Consider the following 20,445-nt stretch of genomic DNA (forward strand, 5'->3'; position numbering starts at 1 on the left):
GACAGACGAGGGTGACGGGGAAGAGTCTATCTTGACCTTACTGCCGAAGCACCCGGGGTACATGAAAAAGCGACAAGAGCATCATATGATGTGACCTTCAGAAGACCATGTTCTGATAAAGGACCGCTAATTCGCCGAATTACACAGGAAGCGTGAAGTTTGAACCGGGTTTTAGTCATCGTCGCAGAATGCCGCTTTGAGAAACTGCCATTTCCGCGTCTCTATCTATGCATATCGCGCCAGGAATGCCTCATGCCTCATGCTTCATTCAAGAGAACAGCGAGGGAGACCCAACTTCTCCCATCTACTCAGCGAGAAAAACAGCAGCACTTTTTGGTATCGGGTATCCGCACATCAACCTATCTCGTACCTCGTGAAATGTCCGCCAGGGAGAGTCCGTTCATCCTGCTCAGATTGCGCCATTCGCTATGCCATGCCATACCATCTCATCTTGTCCAATACTCGTGCATACTGAAACGTTCCCCCGATAACCCCAGGAATCCGTTTTTGTCATGACACATCCATTTCTATCTCCATTTTTCCCTTACATCGTACCATACTTCCTCACCACCTCGGCGACCTGACTGGCAAGTTTCTCCGCCTCAGTCTTGGAGTGGGCTTCAGCATACACACGGACTGCATCCTCTGTCCCAGACGCCCGGGCAAAGGCACGACCTTTGACATACATTTGGCAGTACTTGTCAATCTCCTCCTGGGCCCCTTTGGGAGACTCGAGTCTTCGCTCTGCGTCAACAGCTTTAAAGATGGATCGGTCATTGACCACGACGCGGACCAGGCGGTTAGGGAGGTCGATGTAGGTGTTGCGCCAGTTCTCAAGCGTCCAAGATTTGTGTGCAAGCACGACTTCAGCGAACAACATGTCGGAAATGGCGTCACCAACGGCTTGGTTGATCAGGTCAATACAAGCGCGGAGGGACTCGAGAGCATGTTTCTGCCCAGGGGACTTGGGTTCGGATTCTCTGATGAGCTTGATCGCGTTTTCTGAGAAGAGAACTGTGCCATGTCCGTTCGCCTCGAAATACACACCAATGTCGTAGCGGGCTGCAGCATGGTGAAGATGTTTGACGCCAGTGGGAGTGATGGTGACGGGCAATTTGAGTACTTTCTCGACGTACTCGGTAGCCGCTCCATTGGCGTAGGCAGTTTGCACGATGCCGATCTTCAGCTTCTGGTCAATTCCAGCGACACGAGTCATGTCCGCAAGGAAAACCGCCCCAAGAGTAGCGATGCGATCACCATCCAGAAGGTGGAAAGTGTTCTGCTCATCGGTGTAGTAGTAGACCACCCGATCGGCGTCGCCGTCGAGAGAGCAGCAACGATCTCCTGGTTGCGCGTTGGAGTTGGGAGGGGCACGCTGCTTAGTCTTGACATAGTCCGCACCACACTGAGGAATTCAGTCAACGGTCAATAGGCTCTACGATCTGGTGAAGGACTCACCTCGAAATTGAGGGCCTCCGGTTTGACCACATCATCGTTGACCACCTTGATATCGATGCCTCCTTCTTTGGCGGAGGGCAGATATTTGATCAGCTCCTTCAATTTCGGTCCTCCAACGCCATTGGCACAGTCGACAGTGATGGGTCCCTGGATGGTACGACCGTGCATAATAGTCTTGAATGCCTTGGCCATCTTTTCATAGTAGCCTTGCTCGGTTGGCTCGCCAAAGGCGTATGGAGAATTCACGGTGTTGAGGCAGCGGACAATATAGTGCAACTGCGGGGTGGTCATGAGACCATGGTCGACATACTCAACGTTGACGGCGTCCAAGGCCGCTTTGAGAGCGGTGACCAGGTACGGTCCAGAAGCACGAGTGTCGCGGGCAAACACCACCTTTGCGGGTCGTTCATGGAGCTGGCTGATATTGCTAATCAAGGTCTCGTTGAGCAGTTTCTCGTATTCCACCCCAAGCTGCTCACTGGGAGTATTGGCCAGGACAGTCGCATACGATTCCCATGATTGCTGTCTCAGTTGTCAGTCACGTGGTGAGGGCGATGTGAACGACGCAATCCGATACCTCAAGCATGTCACCCTATTAGTCCTCCTGTTAGCCTTCTTCATGTCGATATGTGATATGTGAATGATGACATACCATAGGATCAACCAACTTGACTCCGTTGTCTTCCGCCGGGTTGTGACTAGCGGTGATCATGATCCCAATTGTCGCATTGCGCTTCTTGGAACGAAGCGCAGCGATAAGGCCAACGGTGTAGATGACATGGTCCAGACCAACATTTCTGAATGCCACTCTTTGTCAGTTGAAAGAATTACGGGCAAGGTCAGGTGGAAGGAGAGAGGTAGGTGTCAGCTTCGTGCGGCTGAACAAGGACGTACGCCTTCATGCGGAACTGGAGACACTCGTGTTAGTTCCAAGCGTCAAAGAAGGAGAGAAAAACGTACACCTGCAGTGCCATATTCATACTTTCTCCCTGAAAGGATGGGATATGGCTCAGCACCTTTGGTGATACGATCCAGAAGATCCTTGGGCAGATGAATGACCGGCTTTGGCTTGTTCAAGACCGAGTCTCGAGGGTCTGGGTAGGACATGATGGGCAAGGCGAGACAAGGTGTGCACACAGGGCTGCACCCACTCACGACCTGTTGATAATGCTGGAATGAAGCAAGACTTTGCCCAAAGACTTTGCCCGCTGGTACTGGAGAAGGAAGAAGACAAGGAAATAAGAGGAAAGGTGATCTGCGATGAGAGAAGATTGAAAACGAGGCGGGATGCGCAAGTCACTAAGAAAGACTTCTCCAACAGACGGTTTGTGCATTCGCTAACTAGCCACCAGCCGCGCCGAGCCACAAGGGCCACCAGATGAGAAGTTACTCCCCGCGTGCCTGACTAGTGACCTTCTCGGCGTCCTAGGGACCAATAGGTGAGTTTAGTCGAGGCGGCAGGGGCGGCTGAGGCGCCCAACAACGCCCCAAATGAACGTGGGGGGTCCCTAACAATAATCGACCGTTTATGCCTGTCACGTCAGAGATGCCCTGGGCGCTCGTCCCATGACCCCTCCAACCCCTCCCGCTCGCGTTAAACAGCTCCGACTGGCGGGGTCAAGTACCTTTGCAAGGTAACTAGGGAGAACACAGAAGATAGTTCAGCAGCAGCCGAAGGTATGGACCCTCGGGTTCGGCTCGTTGAATCTTGAAATCTTGAATTTAGTCTCGTAGCCGTTATTCGCTACAACAACCAGCATTGCCCATCGGCTCTCGTGAGAACCTGTGGAGGTCTGAAGGCTTAGGTGGCTGTGGTTATGCTTTGAGTCGCTGACTGGCGAGATCTTCTTGAGCATCTTTGATCAGAAAGCTGCGTGGACGGGTCAGCAAGAGTAATCAACCAAGAGACAAATAGTTGCCACCTTACCTATACCACCAGATAGTAGGTATCACGGTTCCAAGATGCCATAGGCTGTGAGCATCTATCATCCCAGCCATCGGAGGAAAATCGAACAGCTCCAAGCTCATAGCCATGATGATCCAAGCTACAATCAATCCCGGCCACGCTGCCCACGATTTCTGCAGCTTGCGGTATCGCGTGACGCTGAACCAACTCCAGAGCAGATTTTGAACAATACCTGCAACGACATTGGCGGCCATGTTGTAGGTATAGTCCCAACTCCACGCCGTCAAATAAGTGACGTGCGCCACATAAAGGAGGATGCAGAGAACCGTCCACGCCCGTAGTATGCTCTGTTTCATTGGGTCGTTCTGATCCAGTCGAAATACCCGGATGGGAGAGTAATAAAGGCCATAGAGAACACTGGCACCGGCAGCGAAATAGTCCAGCTTCTCGGTAATGTTAAAGTCTCGGGTGTGGAAAATCATGCTGAATATCCAACTGGCGAGTCCAAAGTAGCCAAAGGCCAAGTAATATGGTCGGAGAGGGTACCGAGCGGGAATAGATTCGCGAATTCTCTGCATGCCATTCCGATGGGCAAGAAAGTTCATCAATGAGAACAAAACAGAGAACGGTTCCTGGATGCCAATGAAACGATAGAAGGGCCACTTTCCATGATACTGGACCACCGGCTCAATCATGGGTGGATCTCGTGCTTTTCGGCGATCGGTGATGACATGCTGGCAGGTATAATCACATTCGGATGGACAATCCCAGAGCAGAAGTCTTAGATGAAGAGCTGAAGGCAGGGAAGGGTCAGCTATAGCTTTGGATGGCCCATCAAGGGAATACTTACGTATGCTTGCTCGCCCCGACTCGCAATTCTCCTCGATACAGACCTGACGCCGTTAGCATTTGTAAGGAGCTTGACGGAAGACATTCAATTGGGTGAACTTACTTGAACACATTCCCGAAATTCAGGGAGGTGGTCACCCAAAGATGCTTTGCACGAGCTTGCGAGGATCAAGAGAACCAGAATAAGGGCAGAGATCCTGATAAAGCCGCCCGACAAGCACCTCATGGCCATGTATCGAAGCCAGAACTATATTATAAGTTTGCGTTTTCCGTGAATGTTCGTGACCAACAATACGAGAGCAGAAAGTCTCAGTCAAGGGGCGAAAACAGGGGGCGCAAGCAGCCGGATTGATTTTGACTAGCCGTAGTTGGGGATCGCTGCTGGTACAGAGTCTCCTCCCCTTATCATTCGTTGGGATCTATTCCGAGGGTCCGAGCCGAAGAGTATCACTATGGCGGAGCGGGAATAGGACTTTCTATTGATGTATTTGTACTTGGTATATGATGAATTATGATTTATCACGACACCTGGAGGAACAGGGGCCACAACAGAAAGGGTTCAGTCGGAGCAACAAGTTCTTGGCTGGCGAGGCTGCTGCAAGGCTGAGACAAGGCTGAAGCTGGCATCTCTGGCAACAGATGTGCCACCTCGACATTCACAGTCTAGGCTATGTCTACCGCGCGAGATTCTATTGTTTTCCATTTCCATATGGAAATGGCTCTAGGCAGACACTCTGTCCGACCCAGTGCAACACACCCATTACCAGTACGGCCGACAGAGTCCGTACCCAGTGAGCTCATGACAGGTTTGATAACATCATTCCAACGCCGTCCATGTCCTAAGAGGGCAACACATATACACTACTGAGGTTTCTTCCTCTGTCAAGACTATCTAGGTAGTATACTAGAATTGTCCCTGACTCACTTTGCTCACCTATAATTAGGACTACGTCGCCGAGCGCAGCATTGCAGGCTTCCTTAAAAGCAGCGTGACATGCCAAGGACGGGACAAACAGATCTCCGACTCGGCTACAGCGACTGCGGGCAGCAGGGGAACCTCCCACCATAGATATCAACACCAACAAAACACCACATGACTCTGCAGGTGAGGATCTAGATAGTTTCAGCCTCCCATAAAATATGGCATCGGCATGTAAACATACTGCAACATCAGACGCCAGATGAGACCTGTCATTTGGCAAAAGACCTCGTTCCGATATGAGATCATCCCTGCTGGCATCCCTGCGCAGTCAACACGATGGACGCTGGTGATCCAGCGACTCCAACTGACGCCAGTCATCCTCCACAATCTCCTACGGAACAGACACCTCGCAAGCTTCCAGACGACCTGCCAACATCCCTAGATGACCGTCGTCCATTTTCCAGCTATGGCGAGGAAACCGAGTTATATGATGGATGGCAAGGCAAGCAGCCCTTACAGGTCTCGTGCTTCGCGGAGATGAATACTTACAAGCGGTTGTTTTGGAATAGGCTCATCCCAGTATATCACGGCACCCACCCCTGCAAGAGCCCTGACATTCGACCTGCATCTGGATACCCCGGCCTACGATGATGAGGAGACATTCGCCCGCATACAGGACAGCGACTCGCGCCTGATGGAAATGGTGGCAGCTCAGGCGCATCACAGAGAGGATGGCAGTCCTGGACAGGATGAAGATGCCATCGCCATGGACGACAAGCTCTCGGACAGTGAGAAAAAGGAGATTCTACAGAAAAGCCTTAACATGGCAGCAAGTAATGGAGACGTGGCTCGCATCCAGAAGCTGGTTGGAGGTAGGGCCAAGCAATATGTTGATGTCAACCAGCCAGATGAAGAGGGTACCGTGCCGCTAATATACGCGAGCTGTTTTGTGCGTGCTGCCCCACCAAAAGACTTGTTACTCGGACTGACGCGTGTCAGGGACATCATGAAGTTGTTGCCGCCCTTCTGAACGCTGGAGCTATCGTGGACAAGCAGGATCGAAACCAGTGGAGCGCATTGATGTGGGCAATGACCAACCGTCACAAGCAAATTGCCAAAATGCTGCTCGATCATGGAGCCGACCCTGACATCAAATCTTCGTCTGGTGGCACCGCGCTTGACTTCGTCCAACCCGGATCCGATTTCTCTCACTACCTGCATGAGAACGGCTATCATTTCGGGGCATCGAGCTTGGGAGATGACTTTTACAACTCGGGCTTCTCCCAGGATCGTTTCGAAGAAGAGATGGCCGAGAACGAGATGAAAAGAAGGATGTTGATGCAAGAAAGCGCGGCTAATCTGGAGGTCGATTTATCCACGTTGGGATTTGATGAACAGCCAGAGGCAAGCCTACCTGACAAGGGCAAATGAAGTGTTTTGCTGACGTTTTCTAGTCGCCTACTGATCTTGAGGTGGACGAGGAAGAGTTCATCTGGGACCGTTGTGTTGGGGACCAGATGTTTGTGTTCCAAGCAGATAAGCTGGATGCCATATTTGACCTGATCATTACCAATATGACGCCGCAACGATCCCCATCGCAAAAGCCCATACCGGCGAACCTCATCTTTCTCATGGCGCGTTATGCACACTATCACATGACGGCCTCACTTCTGGACGATGTTCTCACCCGAGCCATGGATCTCATCAACGACGTCATCGAACGCTGCCAGTGGGATATGACCATGCTGGCTTTCTGGATATCTAACGCGACTTTGCTCCTCCATTACCTGAAGAAGGATGTAGGACTTGTGCAGGCCACATCCAAGTATCAGCTTGAGCTTGCGGAGCTGATCAACGAGACCTTTATCCTCATCATCAGGGATGCTGAGAGGAGAATGAACAAGGTTCTGGATGTTGCAATGTTGGACCACGAAACCATACCTGGTTTGGACGACATTGCTTTCCAAGGAGAATGGAAGGTTTTCAAGTCCAAGCCTAAAACAAAGGACGAGCCCCCAGAGAAGCGATTTCGACCTCCCTCACCCAAGCGACGAGCACAAACGTCTCCGCGCAATATTACCTCACTGCTGTCTTCCACCTTGTTTGTGCTTGACTTATACGATGTTCACTCGGTCATCACATCACAGATCCTGTCTCAGCTGCTGTATTGGATTGGTGCCGAGTTATTCAACCGGGTCATGACCACAAAGAAATATCTTTCGAGGACCAAGGCAATGCAAATTCGCATGAATGTGTCTGTCATCGAAGATTGGGCGAGGACCAACAACCGACAACCCGAACACTACGAGCACGGCTCCACGATCTCGACTGGAGAGACCACGGTCGACGCTGCGCGACGACATCTGGCACCCATTATTCAACTGCTTCAGTGGCTTCAATGCTTCAGTTCGCTGGGCGAAGACCATGAATCCCTAGTCGGGACTTTGGTCCAACTCCAACGCCTCACCCCGACACAGCTGATCCATGCGGTCAAGAATTATCGAGCTGAAGTCGGGGAAAAGAGCCTGCCCAAGGCACACATGAAATTCCTGACTCAATTGCAGAGAGGTGAACAGTCGTTGATCAAAAGACCACTAACGCCCATGGTTGAGGCCACCGAGTCTGGTACGACGACGCCAGCAGGCCGGAATGGAACCCCAGCGCCGGCGCCAGTAAACAAAGAACCGAGCACGCCTCAGAAAGCGTCTGCGCCTTCGATATCCTCGCCAGTCGAGCAGGACACAGATCCACCAATGAATCGAAACGCGCTGACATTGGACCAGTCTCTCATGCTACCATTTTCACTCCCCACCTCGACAGATATGCTGATCAGTTATGGAGCGGGCATTGGCGGGACAAACAGGGAGCGAGCGAGGAAATATATCCCAACTGTTCCGGCAGAGGTCCTCAGCAAACTGAACCTGGATGGGGATGGTCGACGGCGGGCAGGGAGCATCGGAACCATTGGTACTACAGCCCAGGGCTGGCGAAACAGCGCATTTTGAACGAGATATTTCGCAGGTCTCCGGCATATTCAACAACCTTTCCAACGCGACGGCCACAACCAAGTGGTGATGCACAGATTCGCACTTATAGGTGGTGACATGAAAGAAAGAATCTGGCCTGTTATTAGTTTTTGAGTTAAGAGTATTTATGTAAGAGTACTCGTACTCGCTGTGCTTGTCAACGATGTATCCACTGTATCAACTCAAGGCACATTACAAGCCCTCCTGGCCCTGTAGGGGATCAATCACCCACATGATTGCAAAGGCCAAAAACGATTGCGGGTATTGTCTGACATGGCAAATTTGTAACAATGCCACACATGCCTACGTACATTGTTAGTTTCAAGCGCCACAAAGCTTGCGGCTCGTCGTCTCCCTGAGATTGATCGCTCGCCACTTTGCTCATGCTTCGCTCACCTTCTGCTTGCTAAGTGCTTCCTCTTGAGCGTTCCCTAAAAGGAAAAAAAGGAAGAAAGAAAAAGACAAGAACAATCAACGCAGATTCCAACTCGAATCCGAGATTCAGGTTTATTGAGTACAAAGTACATCGTACAGGCTCAGTCAAAGCTTACTCCTTAGGTCAAAGATGCCTACGGAGGATGTCGCAAGCACAATCTACCTACAAGTAGGCACTGATGGTTGCTTTTGCAGGGAGATGGGGTTCGCTTCTCGGGTACCTACCGAGCTACCTAGTGCCTACAAAGGTACCTATGGAGTACCTAGCACGCTTACCTAGGTAAGTAGTTGAGTGTGTTCAAAGGATCAGAGGGGGGCAGGGCGGCACCCAGGTGGGGAAGCTCCCAACCAGGACCTGCTTGCTAATGCCTTTAACTCTCTTCATTTTACTCACATCGACCACTTTTCACATCTCGGTGCTCGCCCTGTGACGCTCCATCACCCTCAGGAAGAGTGAAGGGTGCCGACGTACCTCGGACAAGTATTTCTCTGCCCTGACATAAATCCATCAGATCTCCGCGCTGACACTCAAACAGATTGGACTACCAGCCTGCTCCACTGAAACCAATGCTGCTGATGATTGCAATTTCGCCAAAATCCAGCGCCATCCCACCAATGTCTCGAACCCTAGCGGCTCCGACAGCCATCCTCTCCAGATCGAGGGAAAGAATCTAATCATGGCTTGTTCGCCAGATGCCGGCCATCCTTCTGTGGCGGCGATAAACAAGGACTAGGGCCTCTGTTTCTGAAACCTCCTCGTGGGCTGTCCGGCACCTGCACTTTGTCGAAAGCCCAGGACTGCCGTTTATCTGCGACAGTTCCCCTCCTCCCAAGCGAGCCCTATGATGGCCAACCTCGAGGGAAGATGCTTCTGATCGGTAACCGAAGCACGTCCTGCGATTTCGATACTCGACCCGTCGCTGTTCTCTAGATGTTACAAGAAGACTTGTTTCATCATGGCCGGCGCGCAGCACAGATGCGACCCCATCCTGACTTCACTGGCATTGCTGTACCAGTGACCTCGAGTTCAAGTCTGCCCTCTCCAACGACTGACACCTCGACAACGTCTGCTTCAAGTGCCATCACCGGAACAGTACCAGCCACAGCACCAGATATGGCGCCCCATGCTACCTTTCTTTACCCTACGGCGCCGCTGACCTTGAATAATATCGACGTGATTCAAGTCAGCTATCAGGCTGTCTGGAAGAGTGTAAATTTGTCTATATTTTGTGAGATGAGTCCCGACTCAGACCAGTTCGCTATGGCCAATGTAAACCAGAGTAAGCTTGTGCAATACCGAGCATGACTGGGAGCGAAAACTGACTCTATTTGCAGTTGAGCCTAGTGGCACGTATGCTATTGCGCCTGTTCAAGCCGGAATGCAACTACCCCGATTTCCAACCTACTGCAACTTCTTGCTTTGCGATTCCCAGAACAAGACAGATTCTACGACTGCGGCTGGCTTCACAATGGTCAGCACCCAAGGCATCGCGACAACTTATGCTTTGGCCGCTACACGTGCAGCAACAACCTCAGCATCAACAACCGGTGGTTCCAGTACAGCATCGGGAGCTGCCAATATGCCCTCACCCAGTGCGTCTGCGGCTGCCGAAACGGCCGTGTCTTCGACCTCTCACTCTGCTGGTTTGGGCAGTGGCGCCAAAGCGGGTATCGCTATCGGTGTAATTCTCGGCACTCTCGCCTTGATAGCCGTTATTTTCTTCTATTTGCGAATGAAAAGGCGAATGAACAAGTTGGAGAATATGGTTTCATTGAGGAGCACAGTGTCATCGTCAGTGGACCTCGCGCCGTCCGAGAAGGCTGCGGTTGAAAAGCCTACGACAGCATCACCAACTCCAGTCCCCTTATCCTCCCTGTCAAACAATGATGGGACAGGGGTTGCAATTTTCAAGATGGGGGACAATCATCGCAATTCAGAAGATTGGAGGCGCTTTTTCGGCAATGGGAAACCCCAGAAGCCCGTAACATCATCTTGACATTTTTTTCCACCATGATGGACCGCAGGAACTTGAATGGACTAATTTACATGGTTTTAGCGACAAGACCGATACGAACCAGGCGTCTCTATTTTCATACTTACGAAATCAAAATTTTGTGGCCTTTGATGTTTTCCGGCCATCAAATACCACGCAGCCTTGTTCTACGTTTTCGGAATGGCACGTGACCTGCCGCAAGGCTTTGTGAACAACGACGGTGTCCTCTCTCAGCAGGATGAATACCATCACCGACAACCTTTTGATTGTGCTTCGATTTGATTCCGGCTACTTTGTTCTCTTCTGCATGCGACGCCATGTTACATTCACCGTCCCATTCATTGTGTGCCGTTTCCGGCTATCATGATCTTTTTTGCTCTGTTCATTCATTGGCAAAACGCCCATTATTCGCCATGCTGCACCCATTCATACATGTCCGCAAACGTGCCGAACGATATTTGGCTTTCCCTTGCACAGCTCTCTCCAGTCCCCTTTGTCTCAGCATGTCGGTTTTCACTCTTATTCTCAACCCTCCTCATCCCCCCTGTCCCTTGCTAGTGTCTGTCAATTCGTTTCTGCAAATCCCCAAGTTTACATTGCATCATGGTGCAGACAAGGTCTCAAGCCAGGTCCGGGGCTGTTGCGCGCACCGGACAAGCTAACACCAGTACTGGGCACCAGAACGTTGGAACGCAGACGCAAGCAGGGAGCAAGGCTTTAGCGAAAAATCAACCGCAAACGAAAGTCCCAGTCAAGAGTCACCCCAAAGCCAAGAATGCAGGGAAGATTGGGTCGAAACGCAAGGCTCCAGTAAGAACTCAAGCTCAACCCCAAACACCAGCGAGTAGTCCACCAAAGTCGAAGACGCCGGAAGACAGTGAGAATAGAGCCCCAGCTGCTGCGAATGGCGTGGCCGGGCCGCGAGGGTCACCGTTGAATCCTCCTGCTGGAACCCCGAGAAATGGTCCGACTCCTAGCCCGACATCGGACGGACCCGAATTCAACAGTCCTCTAAGGGCGCCAACGGATGCCATCATCGCAGCCAGGTCAGAGGTGAAGTCACATGTAGGGGGAGGGTTCAAAAATCCAGGCCGTCTTTGCTATCGGAATGCCACCATCGTCATGCTACTGCACAGCAACAGATTCATGTCCTGGATTGAACACCGGCACATTCCCAATCTGAAGGCCGCTGGGTTGAGGATCAAACCTTACAGCAAACCTCTCATCGACGAATTGCTTGATGTGCCAGCTGGCGACGGGCAAACAGGCGACAAGACCACAGCAGCATTGCCCATCGACTACACCGATGTCCTGTGCGAACTGTTTGAATTGAGCAGAGCGTATTGGGATGACAGACAAGCTCAACCAGAGACTCTCAACATTGCAATGGGCTTCTTCTGGGATTACGCAACCAGCCCGCGCCGCGACAAGGAAATGAAAACAGAAACATATGCCCTGGAGGATCGGTTCACAACCAAAATGAGGGAAGCCGCAGAAGATCAGTGCGCCTCTGAGTTCCTGGGCTGGTTGATCACCCTCAGTATTGAGCAGCTCAAATACTTCACCGAGAAGAGGGTCAATCAGCGTGAGAACAGGTAAAGTCCTCCCCAAAAATCGAACTTGACGTATCTTGAATCAAGCTGACTGTAGAGAATAGACTGGACCAGGCGACCCTGGACAAGATTGTGGGCTTGGGCCATGTCACAATATCAGAGCTATTGCAAATCACCCAAACACAACGCGCCCGGTGTATGCAGTGCGGTTCCATCCACAAAGTGAAGACGCGATTCTCACGCCTCGATGAGCAGACAATACTGTCCCTCCAGTTACCCGCCACGGCCAACAGTCAAGTGCCAGTGACGTTGGAAGACTGCTTCACGAAAAACTCCGAGGATGACTTTGAGTGGCGTTGCAGCACCTGTAGCAACGGCACAACAGCATATAACCCAGACAATGGCAATGGAGCCAAGAAGAATATCTGGAGGAAGATCTACTCTCCTCCCGAGGTCTTGTTTCTGCAGCTGGCGCGCTTCAAGATTCGACTTGGGGAGGACGGTAGCGTGGAGCTGGACAGAGCAGGCAACATCAAGTGGGGGAAGGACGCCAGCAAGGTGACGATCCCGGAGGAGCTGGACTTGACTCCATTCCTTGAGAGGCGAGGGGAGCCCGCCGACATCTCAGCCAAGTATCAGCTAGAAGGCATCGTCAGCCACTATGGTGGCAAAGACGAGGGCCACTATATCGCCTACGTCCACCGTGGAGACAGCTGGTACGTGTTTGACGATTCCAGCGAGGTCCGAAAGATTTCTTTTCAAGTCATTCTCGACGGTTTTGATGGCTTCACGCCCTATGTGTTGCTGTACGAAAGGATCCCTGACGCCAAACATGACGCCGCTGGCCGTGAACGCGAAACACTCTCCGTGAGCAGTACTGGTAATGCTAGTAGTGCTGCTGGCGGTGCTGGAGACAACGCCAGTGCGAGAGACACTAGCGGTGAGCCAGACAACAACAACAACAACAACAACAACAACAACAACAACAACAACAGCAACAACAACAACAGCAACAACAACAACAACAGCAACAACAACGCCACTAATGAAGATGGCGGCAGCCCGAACAGAGATGGTCAAGCTCGTTCCAATGGCGCACACGATGTGTCCAAGTCTACAACCGCCCAGCTCAAGCTTGCCACAGCAAACGGCCAACGTCCAGGTCCAGGACAGTTATCCATCAACATCACGGCGGGTTTTGGCCGCTACAAGATCTTGCTCCCAACGCTCGTGCTGGAAAACTATGTGCCTGACTCCCACGGCAAGAATGACGCCTACGTCAAAGTGCGTCTGGAGGACTCCCTGGGCCAACGGACAGAGGTTGAAGGGATTGGTTCGTTCGAGAGACCTGGCCCTGACAGCACTGGAGACGGCGAAGACGCCTCTTCTATCATGTTGAACCCAAATTTCGCGCCTGGACAGACGCCTGTTGCATCAGTGGAAATCATATCTGACGACCAACACCAACGCACCCCCCGGACACCATCCAACAGGTCTCTATTCAATGGGTCTTCGAGCGGTGACACTGAATTGGACCCTGCGCTCCTGCCAGACGTCCCTGACCACAGTCCCAGCCAACACCGCCCTCGCCGGACCCACGGTGCTGGATCGGGCGAACGCCAGACCCGCAGTGATGGATCCTCGGGGGATTCCAAACGGTCGCCGTCATCCCTGGACAACGGCGCGCCGTTCCTCTACCAGACGCCGACCGTGCAAGCCAAGCTGCGCCAGATCTTCACCTACATGGAGAATTACTACGGGGACATGATCAAGCGGGACCTGCACGCGGGCGTCGTCCCCATCTACCAGGCCGAGATCGTGGCTCTCAACGGCAAGATCGCAGAGTACGAGCGCTTGTTGGGGGAGAACGCCGACGACGCCGAGGAGCAGCTGTTCTACTGGAGGGCCCGCGAGGCCGGCTTGCTGGAGACGCACCAGAAGCACCTGCTCTGGATCGCCGACTTGCAGGAGCAGAACCGCGCCCTCCGCGCACAGTACGCGTGGCAACATTACAACCCGACGGGACCTGGGGCCGGCCTCGGCATACGTGGCGTTGAGACAGTGCAGCCGGTGGTTCCAGAAACAGTGAGGACAGGAGCAAGAGAGAAGAGGTCCTTTGGTCAGATCAACGAGAGTCACCAGGAGTTGGTTTTCGACGATCGTGCAGTGCCGCCCAGGACCCCGAAGCGAGTCAAGTTCAGTAACAACAGCAGCGTGGTTGGCCAAGTAGGAGACGCGACCCATTTGCAGGAAGATATCGACTACGACTCGCGTGAGCTAACCGAGTTGCACTACGACTCGGCTGGGGGCCGGCTCTATGACGATTCCGAGGACGACGGAGATGTTGTCAAGCCCGAGGAGTTGCATGATGTGTTTAGGCCGGAGCCAGAGCCTGAGGAGGACGAAGAAGAGGAGGATGATTACGAGGAGGATGACGACGATATCAAAGACACCCACCACCCCCTCAACCCCACGACCGTGAAAGAAGAAAGCCCTCTCCCGGACTATGAGGACATGGTCCCCGAGGACGAACGGTACGACGGCTTGACCGGAACGTCGCCCACGCCGTGGCTGTACCAGAAAATCTCCAGCGGGCGCCGGGTGCCCATGGTGCACCTGTTGCGCCGGTTCCCATCGACGCCCACGCGCGTGGTCGGGCCACGACAAGCCACGCCAGCAACGGCGGCACGGACGAGACCCAGTCCGCTCCAGATCCGACATAGTCCGGGCCAGGGCCGCGTGGACGGTCGCGTGCGCAGCAGTCCTCACCACTACCAGACGAGCAGACGTCGTGAGCGGAATACATGGTCGGTCGATTTCGACGAGGATGGCGTTCCGCGATATTACAGGGTGTGAGAACTGATGGAGTGAAGTGGCCGGCCGATGATGGTTGCCATGAATGGGATGGATGGGATAGAGGTGCAATGGGGATAGACTGGATTGTCGCTGTTTATGTTGATGGACTTTTGCACAAGCACATGGCCTCTGAATTTTGTTCGTGCTTTTCGGCAACTCGTTACTCACCAAGGGTTGTCCTGCGTAGGTTGCACGGTTGATTCGTATAGTAGTAGTAATGTAGTTAATTAGATACCTCAGTCTTTTTTGACATAACAACGTGCCTTGATCATCTCCGAACCAGCTACCCTGGCCACCGTCTCCTTATTCCGTTAAGAAATACTCGAGGCGGTTTCTGTTCTCTTTTCCATAATCTCTCTTTCCCCGTCCGTGCCTCGCCCGACTGATGGGCAGAGACACCTAGAGTCCCAGGATATAGACATGGCTGACGTCTGGAGTCTGCTTTGCCCGTAAACCGGGAACTGGTGATTGAAGCAACGCCCAACAAATCACGGTCGGACTGGGACGAAGAACGGCGGACGAACCAATCAATGGTCACACTTCACAGAACAAAGAGAATTCAAGGCTGGCTGGTTCTGGGACCCTTGGGATAGTTCTGCAACCAGTAAGGCGTGGTCTGGAAAGACGCCCTTTTGAGTACACCCCTTCTGCAAACAGTTGCAAGCAGAATGGCTCCCATGCCAAAGACGACAGGGAGTTCCTGGGGTCATGGATAATCCAGACCCATTGTAGATATTGCCAGGACGATCCGTTTTCAGCTGGCTGCCTGAATGGCTTACAACTGTTCGCACTGGTCCCGGATTGATCAGAGCGCTCAGACCTCCACTTCCAAGGACATGGGAGTACCAAGTTGAGTCATTGGGCCTGCGGTAACAAGTTCAATTTGCTCTTCCATGGCTGGTCAGGTGAAGGGTGTCCTTTTACCTTGTTGCCTTGCGCTTACGGCCTCGCATAAGTGAGCCTTAGGTCGGAGATGGTTCCTCCCCAAATACTCGGTATGCAGGGCGTCGATATTTGTCACCCGGTGCCCACCAGCTTCTTCGGAAGGTGTGTTTAGCATGAGAATAGACGCGCCGGTGAGTCCTGGCGAGTCCAGAGTAGAAGCTGATTACGGCACAAGTATCCCTTTCCAGACCGACGCCCGATGTTACGCGGTTGCGGCTCAATGGTTTGACGGCGTGGACGGCTTCGACTGATCCTTCGACTGATCCTTGATGGGTTACCGCATGATCTGCTTGATGGAGACAAAGCTGGACATCTTTGATTGGTCCTTCCCCGGCCTCGACGGTCATCTTCCACATGTGGTCAATGCATTAGCATACGACCCCGCAACGATAGGCCGATACCTTGTCGAATGCTTCCACACTAGGTGCTTGCGTGCTCGATCCGTTTGAAGGAGCTTGTCCATTTTTGGGGGGTCTATACGAACTTCCCGCCCATGTAACAGGGACGTCACCCAAGACACTGAAGAATATCGACTTACCAGTATCCTGCAAGATCACCCTCTAGTCGATACGAATAAGAGCAACAAGAGTCTCAGCGGTCGATCCTCCGCTGTGCCACGTTACCACTAGTTGTCCACTCGTGCCCGTAACTAAGCCTTGCCGTGTATGCCGGACGCCTGATGGACGTCGAGGGGCCAAGAGGTTTGGGCCGGGCCTCGATAGAGACGCACGGTCCGCAATGGTCTGAGCCGCAGTTCAATGTAAACTTGTAGCTTCTTTGATTCCTTTCCCCGCTCAGCTTGGATGACGCTGAATATCAAACATCAGCTGTGCTATGGTAACTCTCAGTCTTTGACAAGTCGCTTCACCACACGATACATATCCTGTAAATGATGTCTGGACAAGCAACTTCACAGTCTAAATCTCAGGCGTTAGTGAAGAAAGAGACGGGTTCACACAAAAGGCGTGGGTATGTGCGGAGCAACAAGGACCCTCTGAGAGCCAATATTAATGTTTCAATCAAGCAGAGCAAAGACAGATGGCTCTTTGCCCACACCCAAGGAGAGCGGTCGAAGCGACATGGACAACAAAAAATCAAGCCTTGCTTCTCCGGACGAAAAGCCTCGTGTCAAGCAGCTTCATCACAAGGTGCGCAGCGGCTGCATAACATGCAAACGAAGAAGAATAAAATGCGACGAGGAGAAACCAACTTGCCAAAGGTACCAACCTTGCTCTGTGGCCCTTCCCTACCATACGTATAGACTGTTTCTCACCTTGTGAATCAGGTGCATTCGCTCCGGAAAAGTCTGCCTGGGTTATGATCCTCCTAGGGCGTGGATCTTTGACGTGGTAGAGTCCAAGAAACGAAACGAGACTCAGTGTTCAGAGGAACCGCCTGAAATATTGACCCTGGAAGACGAAGGTGGCGGGGAAAACAGCTCCCAACCAGCAGAATATTTCTCGAGCTGGTGTGATCCTTACTTGACGACAGCCATCAATGTCTCGTTTGGCGACACGGAAGAAGAGCGCCGCAGTTTGGACTTCTGGTTGAAGGAGACCGGGCCTACCTTGGGGAATTTCGGGCCCGATAATGACTTTTGGTGCGGCTTCATCCCCCGGTGGGCGTGGCAATCCCCTATCCTCCGACATCTAATGGTGGCTGCAGCCATGGTCGATGAGCAACTGGGCTTGTACCGCAAAGCGATGACATCGAGAGTGACACCGCGGGTTTTCTGGCACTATCACGCGGCGATCACGAGAATGGCCACCGCAAAGGCACCTGACAAGTTGTGCCTGACAGTTGCGTGCTTGATTGCCTGGATCTGCGAGACCATGCAGCGGAATTATACGGCGGCAGCTGTCCATATCAAGGCAGCATCACGGCTCTGGGGAGAGCTCAAAGCGTCATCAGCCAGGTTTGATCGGTCCACCCTAGACACGATGGCGCCAATCGAGCGTGCGGTTCGAGTATGCGAGTCGTACGCGAATGCTGTCCTAACTGAAGAAACTCCGTCAAGCGGTCCGTTGCTTCATGGAACAGGTCTTGTGGGCGAAAGGGCATGCGATGTCCCCGTTGTCCATTCGCTCACACAAGCACGAGGCCTGTTGTTGGACTCGATTGCTGCATTTTCGACAAAGGATTGGACGGAGTCTGACGCTCGGCGGCAACGCCTGTTTGTGAGAAACTGGCACCAGGCCATCCGTCGATATTGCAGCCATGGTCCAGAGTCGCGTCTATACAAAATCACCGTCCAGATGTTGTTCAATGTCGGCATGGCATTTCTCCCAGAAACCGAAGCAGGCATATTCAGCCATTACGCCAATCCGAACGCATTGAAGCATATTCTGGACGTTTTCGAGCAAATACTGAAAGAGAGGCAGAAAGAGAAGCCTAGCCCAGACGATGACAATGTCGAGGAGACTCTGGTTCTTGCTTTGGAGGTTATGCTGAACAATATATGCCATGACAAGTTGCATCAGCGCGCTCAAAGGTTGCGGAGGACATTGAGAAAGCCATGCAGCTACACCACGCACCACGCAGCCGATGTTGACAGTGACCTCAACGCTCAATCTGCTCACATCGCGCAAGTCTTAACCCTATCTCAAGAGCAACGGAGAGAGGATCTGGGCAATAGGCGGACATAATGTTCTTGATCATGAAATGGCATTGAAATGTGACTCTGTCTTTGCTTTGCCAGATGCCATGAGCGCCGTGACCGCCTTGCGTGACGACTTTGTCGTATCGGTTTTGATCTTGACGATCCTGTTTCATTGCAAAGGGGCGACTGGTGCATGCCCAACAACAAAACCCCGAATACCCGCGGTTCGAATGGTGAATAATGGTAGACATGACCCCAATATCTTATACGAGGAGCCGCTTCACGGAAGAGTGGTGCATTCCGTCAGAGTGATATTGCCGCTGTTGGTATAGCCGGGCCTTTTGTTTCCTGGAAATACGTCCGTTCCTCGACAATATAGTGAGGTTTATTTGAAACGTGGCCACTTTATTAAGGCTAGTTCCTAGAGACACAAGTGCCTCGCAGGCGATGGGTATGACCTCTGGGGCGCGAGAGATGAACGTTGTCCTCTGTCACAGCAATGATTGTCACTAGCACTTGGAGTCCTGCGCAATCTGAGATCCTTTCGAGGGTTGAATTACTAAGATGTGGCTGAATATCTTGATTCCATCATGTGGTCTCGGCCCCTTTGCCGCCGAATCTATCGGCAACGCCTCTCCCCTGGTGCTCATGTTCCTTGCGATGGTCTTGGTCCTCGTCTGTACTTTGATGATCCTCTTTTTGTCGCCCATGACGATGATGGCGGTGATGGCGATGGTGCTCGTGGCGACGCCTATGTCGATGTTCGCTTCTTCGTTCCTGGTGTCGAGCGCTGACTTCTGCTTTGGTACATCCTTCGTCCAAATTGAACTCTTCCAGACTCTCCAAATCATCTTTGTCATGGGCCGTTCTCCTCTTGCGCTTTCTATGGTGCTGTTCATTCCTTTTTGTCCCTCTGACTTCTGCGAGATCTCTCTCACGTTCCTTCATCCACTCCTGTCTTTGTCGTTCATTCTCTCTGAGAGCCTTGATACCCCGCTTCATGGCGGCGAGAGGATCATTTGCATTGAGCCGCGTGAGTTCTCTTTCCTGTTTCCGGGGATCCTCATCACCCCATTTCTCTCGCTCTGGCCGGATGGACGTATACCATGTGTCTTTAGGTCCATCCCTCCCATTTACAGCGTCTGAGAGGTAGACCGTGTATGGATCTTTTCTTTGTTCTTGATCTGCGTGAGGTCGCTTCTCGGGCGCTGGAACTAGGGAGATATGGCCATTGGCGTCAACAAGGGAAGCATGGTCTTGCTTCCGCTTGTTTGTGGACTTGGATGTATTTTCCAGGGCGAGTCGAATATCACGATCCGTGTCATCTTCCCCCGATAGCTTGCGTTTCAAGGTTCTACTCTTGCCCTTGCCCTGTTGTTGTAAGATGGAGAGTCTATCGTCTGCTTCACGCCGCAAATCGTTCTTCTCTTGTTCGGCGGCCTGGTCACGGGCCTTGGCTTCATCGCGCTTGACCCGCTCGATGTTCGCAGGGGAGTAAACATTCCAGGATTTTTTGTGGAGGAGATGGAGAGGCATTTTTCAAATCGAACCGTCCGTTGTAGTACCATCAAGTGGTTGAGGTGCGCCTGCGACACATTGTTGCGGGGACAAATAGCGGGACAAGGTTAAGGCACCTCAGCCTCGTCACTGTCGCCACCAGGCTGTACCGGCAAAACGTCGGTGAGTGGAGGTGCTGGTTGTCATCCTCTGAAGTCGCCGCCTCAGGCGCAGTGCAGTTTTGGGGGCTTGAAACAGTCTGGGAGTTGCTGTGCCTATTTGTGACGACTTACAGTTGTTCTGTCGTTTTGTATCCGTTTCCACATCATATCTGTGGATCTGTCCTCTCTTTCCCGCTTTGGGTCTTGTCACAAACCCCTTCAAGACTTCGATCTTTCCCATCTT

At 52.4% G+C, this 20,445-nt stretch overlaps 6 protein-coding genes across 6 annotated transcripts; 3 read left to right on the plus strand and 3 right to left on the minus strand.

Annotated features, from left to right (window-relative positions):
* Positions 1 to 544: 544 nt before the first annotated feature.
* AYO21_05638 (hypothetical protein) lies at positions 545 to 2,565 on the minus strand (the record flags this gene model as incomplete). Its single annotated transcript, XM_022655606.1, has 5 exons — positions 545 to 1,405; positions 1,459 to 1,980; positions 2,111 to 2,267; positions 2,353 to 2,366; positions 2,419 to 2,565. The coding sequence occupies 5 exons, from the start codon at positions 2,563 to 2,565 to the stop codon at positions 545 to 547; spliced, it is 1,701 nt and encodes a 566-aa protein (XP_022512112.1).
* A 708-nt stretch (positions 2,566 to 3,273) lies between these two features.
* AYO21_05639 (hypothetical protein) lies at positions 3,274 to 4,298 on the minus strand (the record flags this gene model as incomplete). Its single annotated transcript, XM_022655607.1, has 3 exons — positions 3,274 to 3,328; positions 3,386 to 4,098; positions 4,215 to 4,298. The coding sequence occupies 3 exons, from the start codon at positions 4,296 to 4,298 to the stop codon at positions 3,274 to 3,276; spliced, it is 852 nt and encodes a 283-aa protein (XP_022512113.1).
* A 1,173-nt stretch (positions 4,299 to 5,471) lies between these two features.
* Positions 5,472 to 8,140, plus strand: AYO21_05640 (hypothetical protein; the record flags this gene model as incomplete). The annotated part of the gene is made up of 4 exons (XM_022655608.1): positions 5,472 to 5,654; positions 5,716 to 6,084; positions 6,135 to 6,500; positions 6,590 to 8,140. The coding sequence occupies 4 exons, from the start codon at positions 5,472 to 5,474 to the stop codon at positions 8,138 to 8,140; spliced, it is 2,469 nt and encodes an 822-aa protein (XP_022512114.1).
* A 1,570-nt stretch (positions 8,141 to 9,710) lies between these two features.
* AYO21_05641 (hypothetical protein) lies at positions 9,711 to 10,593 on the plus strand (the record flags this gene model as incomplete). The annotated part of the gene is made up of 2 exons (XM_022655609.1): positions 9,711 to 9,876; positions 9,932 to 10,593. 2 exons carry the CDS (start codon positions 9,711 to 9,713, stop codon positions 10,591 to 10,593), a joined length of 828 nt encoding a protein of 275 aa, XP_022512115.1.
* A 600-nt stretch (positions 10,594 to 11,193) lies between these two features.
* Positions 11,194 to 18,589, plus strand: AYO21_05642 (myosin I; the record flags this gene model as incomplete). Its single annotated transcript, XM_022655610.1, has 3 exons — positions 11,194 to 12,185; positions 12,248 to 14,995; positions 17,275 to 18,589. 3 exons carry the CDS (start codon positions 11,194 to 11,196, stop codon positions 18,587 to 18,589), a joined length of 5,055 nt encoding a protein of 1,684 aa, XP_022512116.1.
* A 542-nt stretch (positions 18,590 to 19,131) lies between these two features.
* On the minus strand, positions 19,132 to 20,079 carry AYO21_05643 (hypothetical protein; the record flags this gene model as incomplete). The annotated part of the gene is made up of 1 exon (XM_022655611.1): positions 19,132 to 20,079. One exon carries the CDS (start codon positions 20,077 to 20,079, stop codon positions 19,132 to 19,134), a length of 948 nt encoding a protein of 315 aa, XP_022512117.1.
* Positions 20,080 to 20,445: the final 366 nt, after the last annotated feature.

This window comes from Fonsecaea monophora (genome assembly GCF_001642475.1).
Source record: "Fonsecaea monophora strain CBS 269.37 chromosome Unknown Scaff36, whole genome shotgun sequence".
Classification (NCBI taxonomy): Eukaryota; Fungi; Ascomycota; class Eurotiomycetes; order Chaetothyriales; family Herpotrichiellaceae; genus Fonsecaea; species Fonsecaea monophora.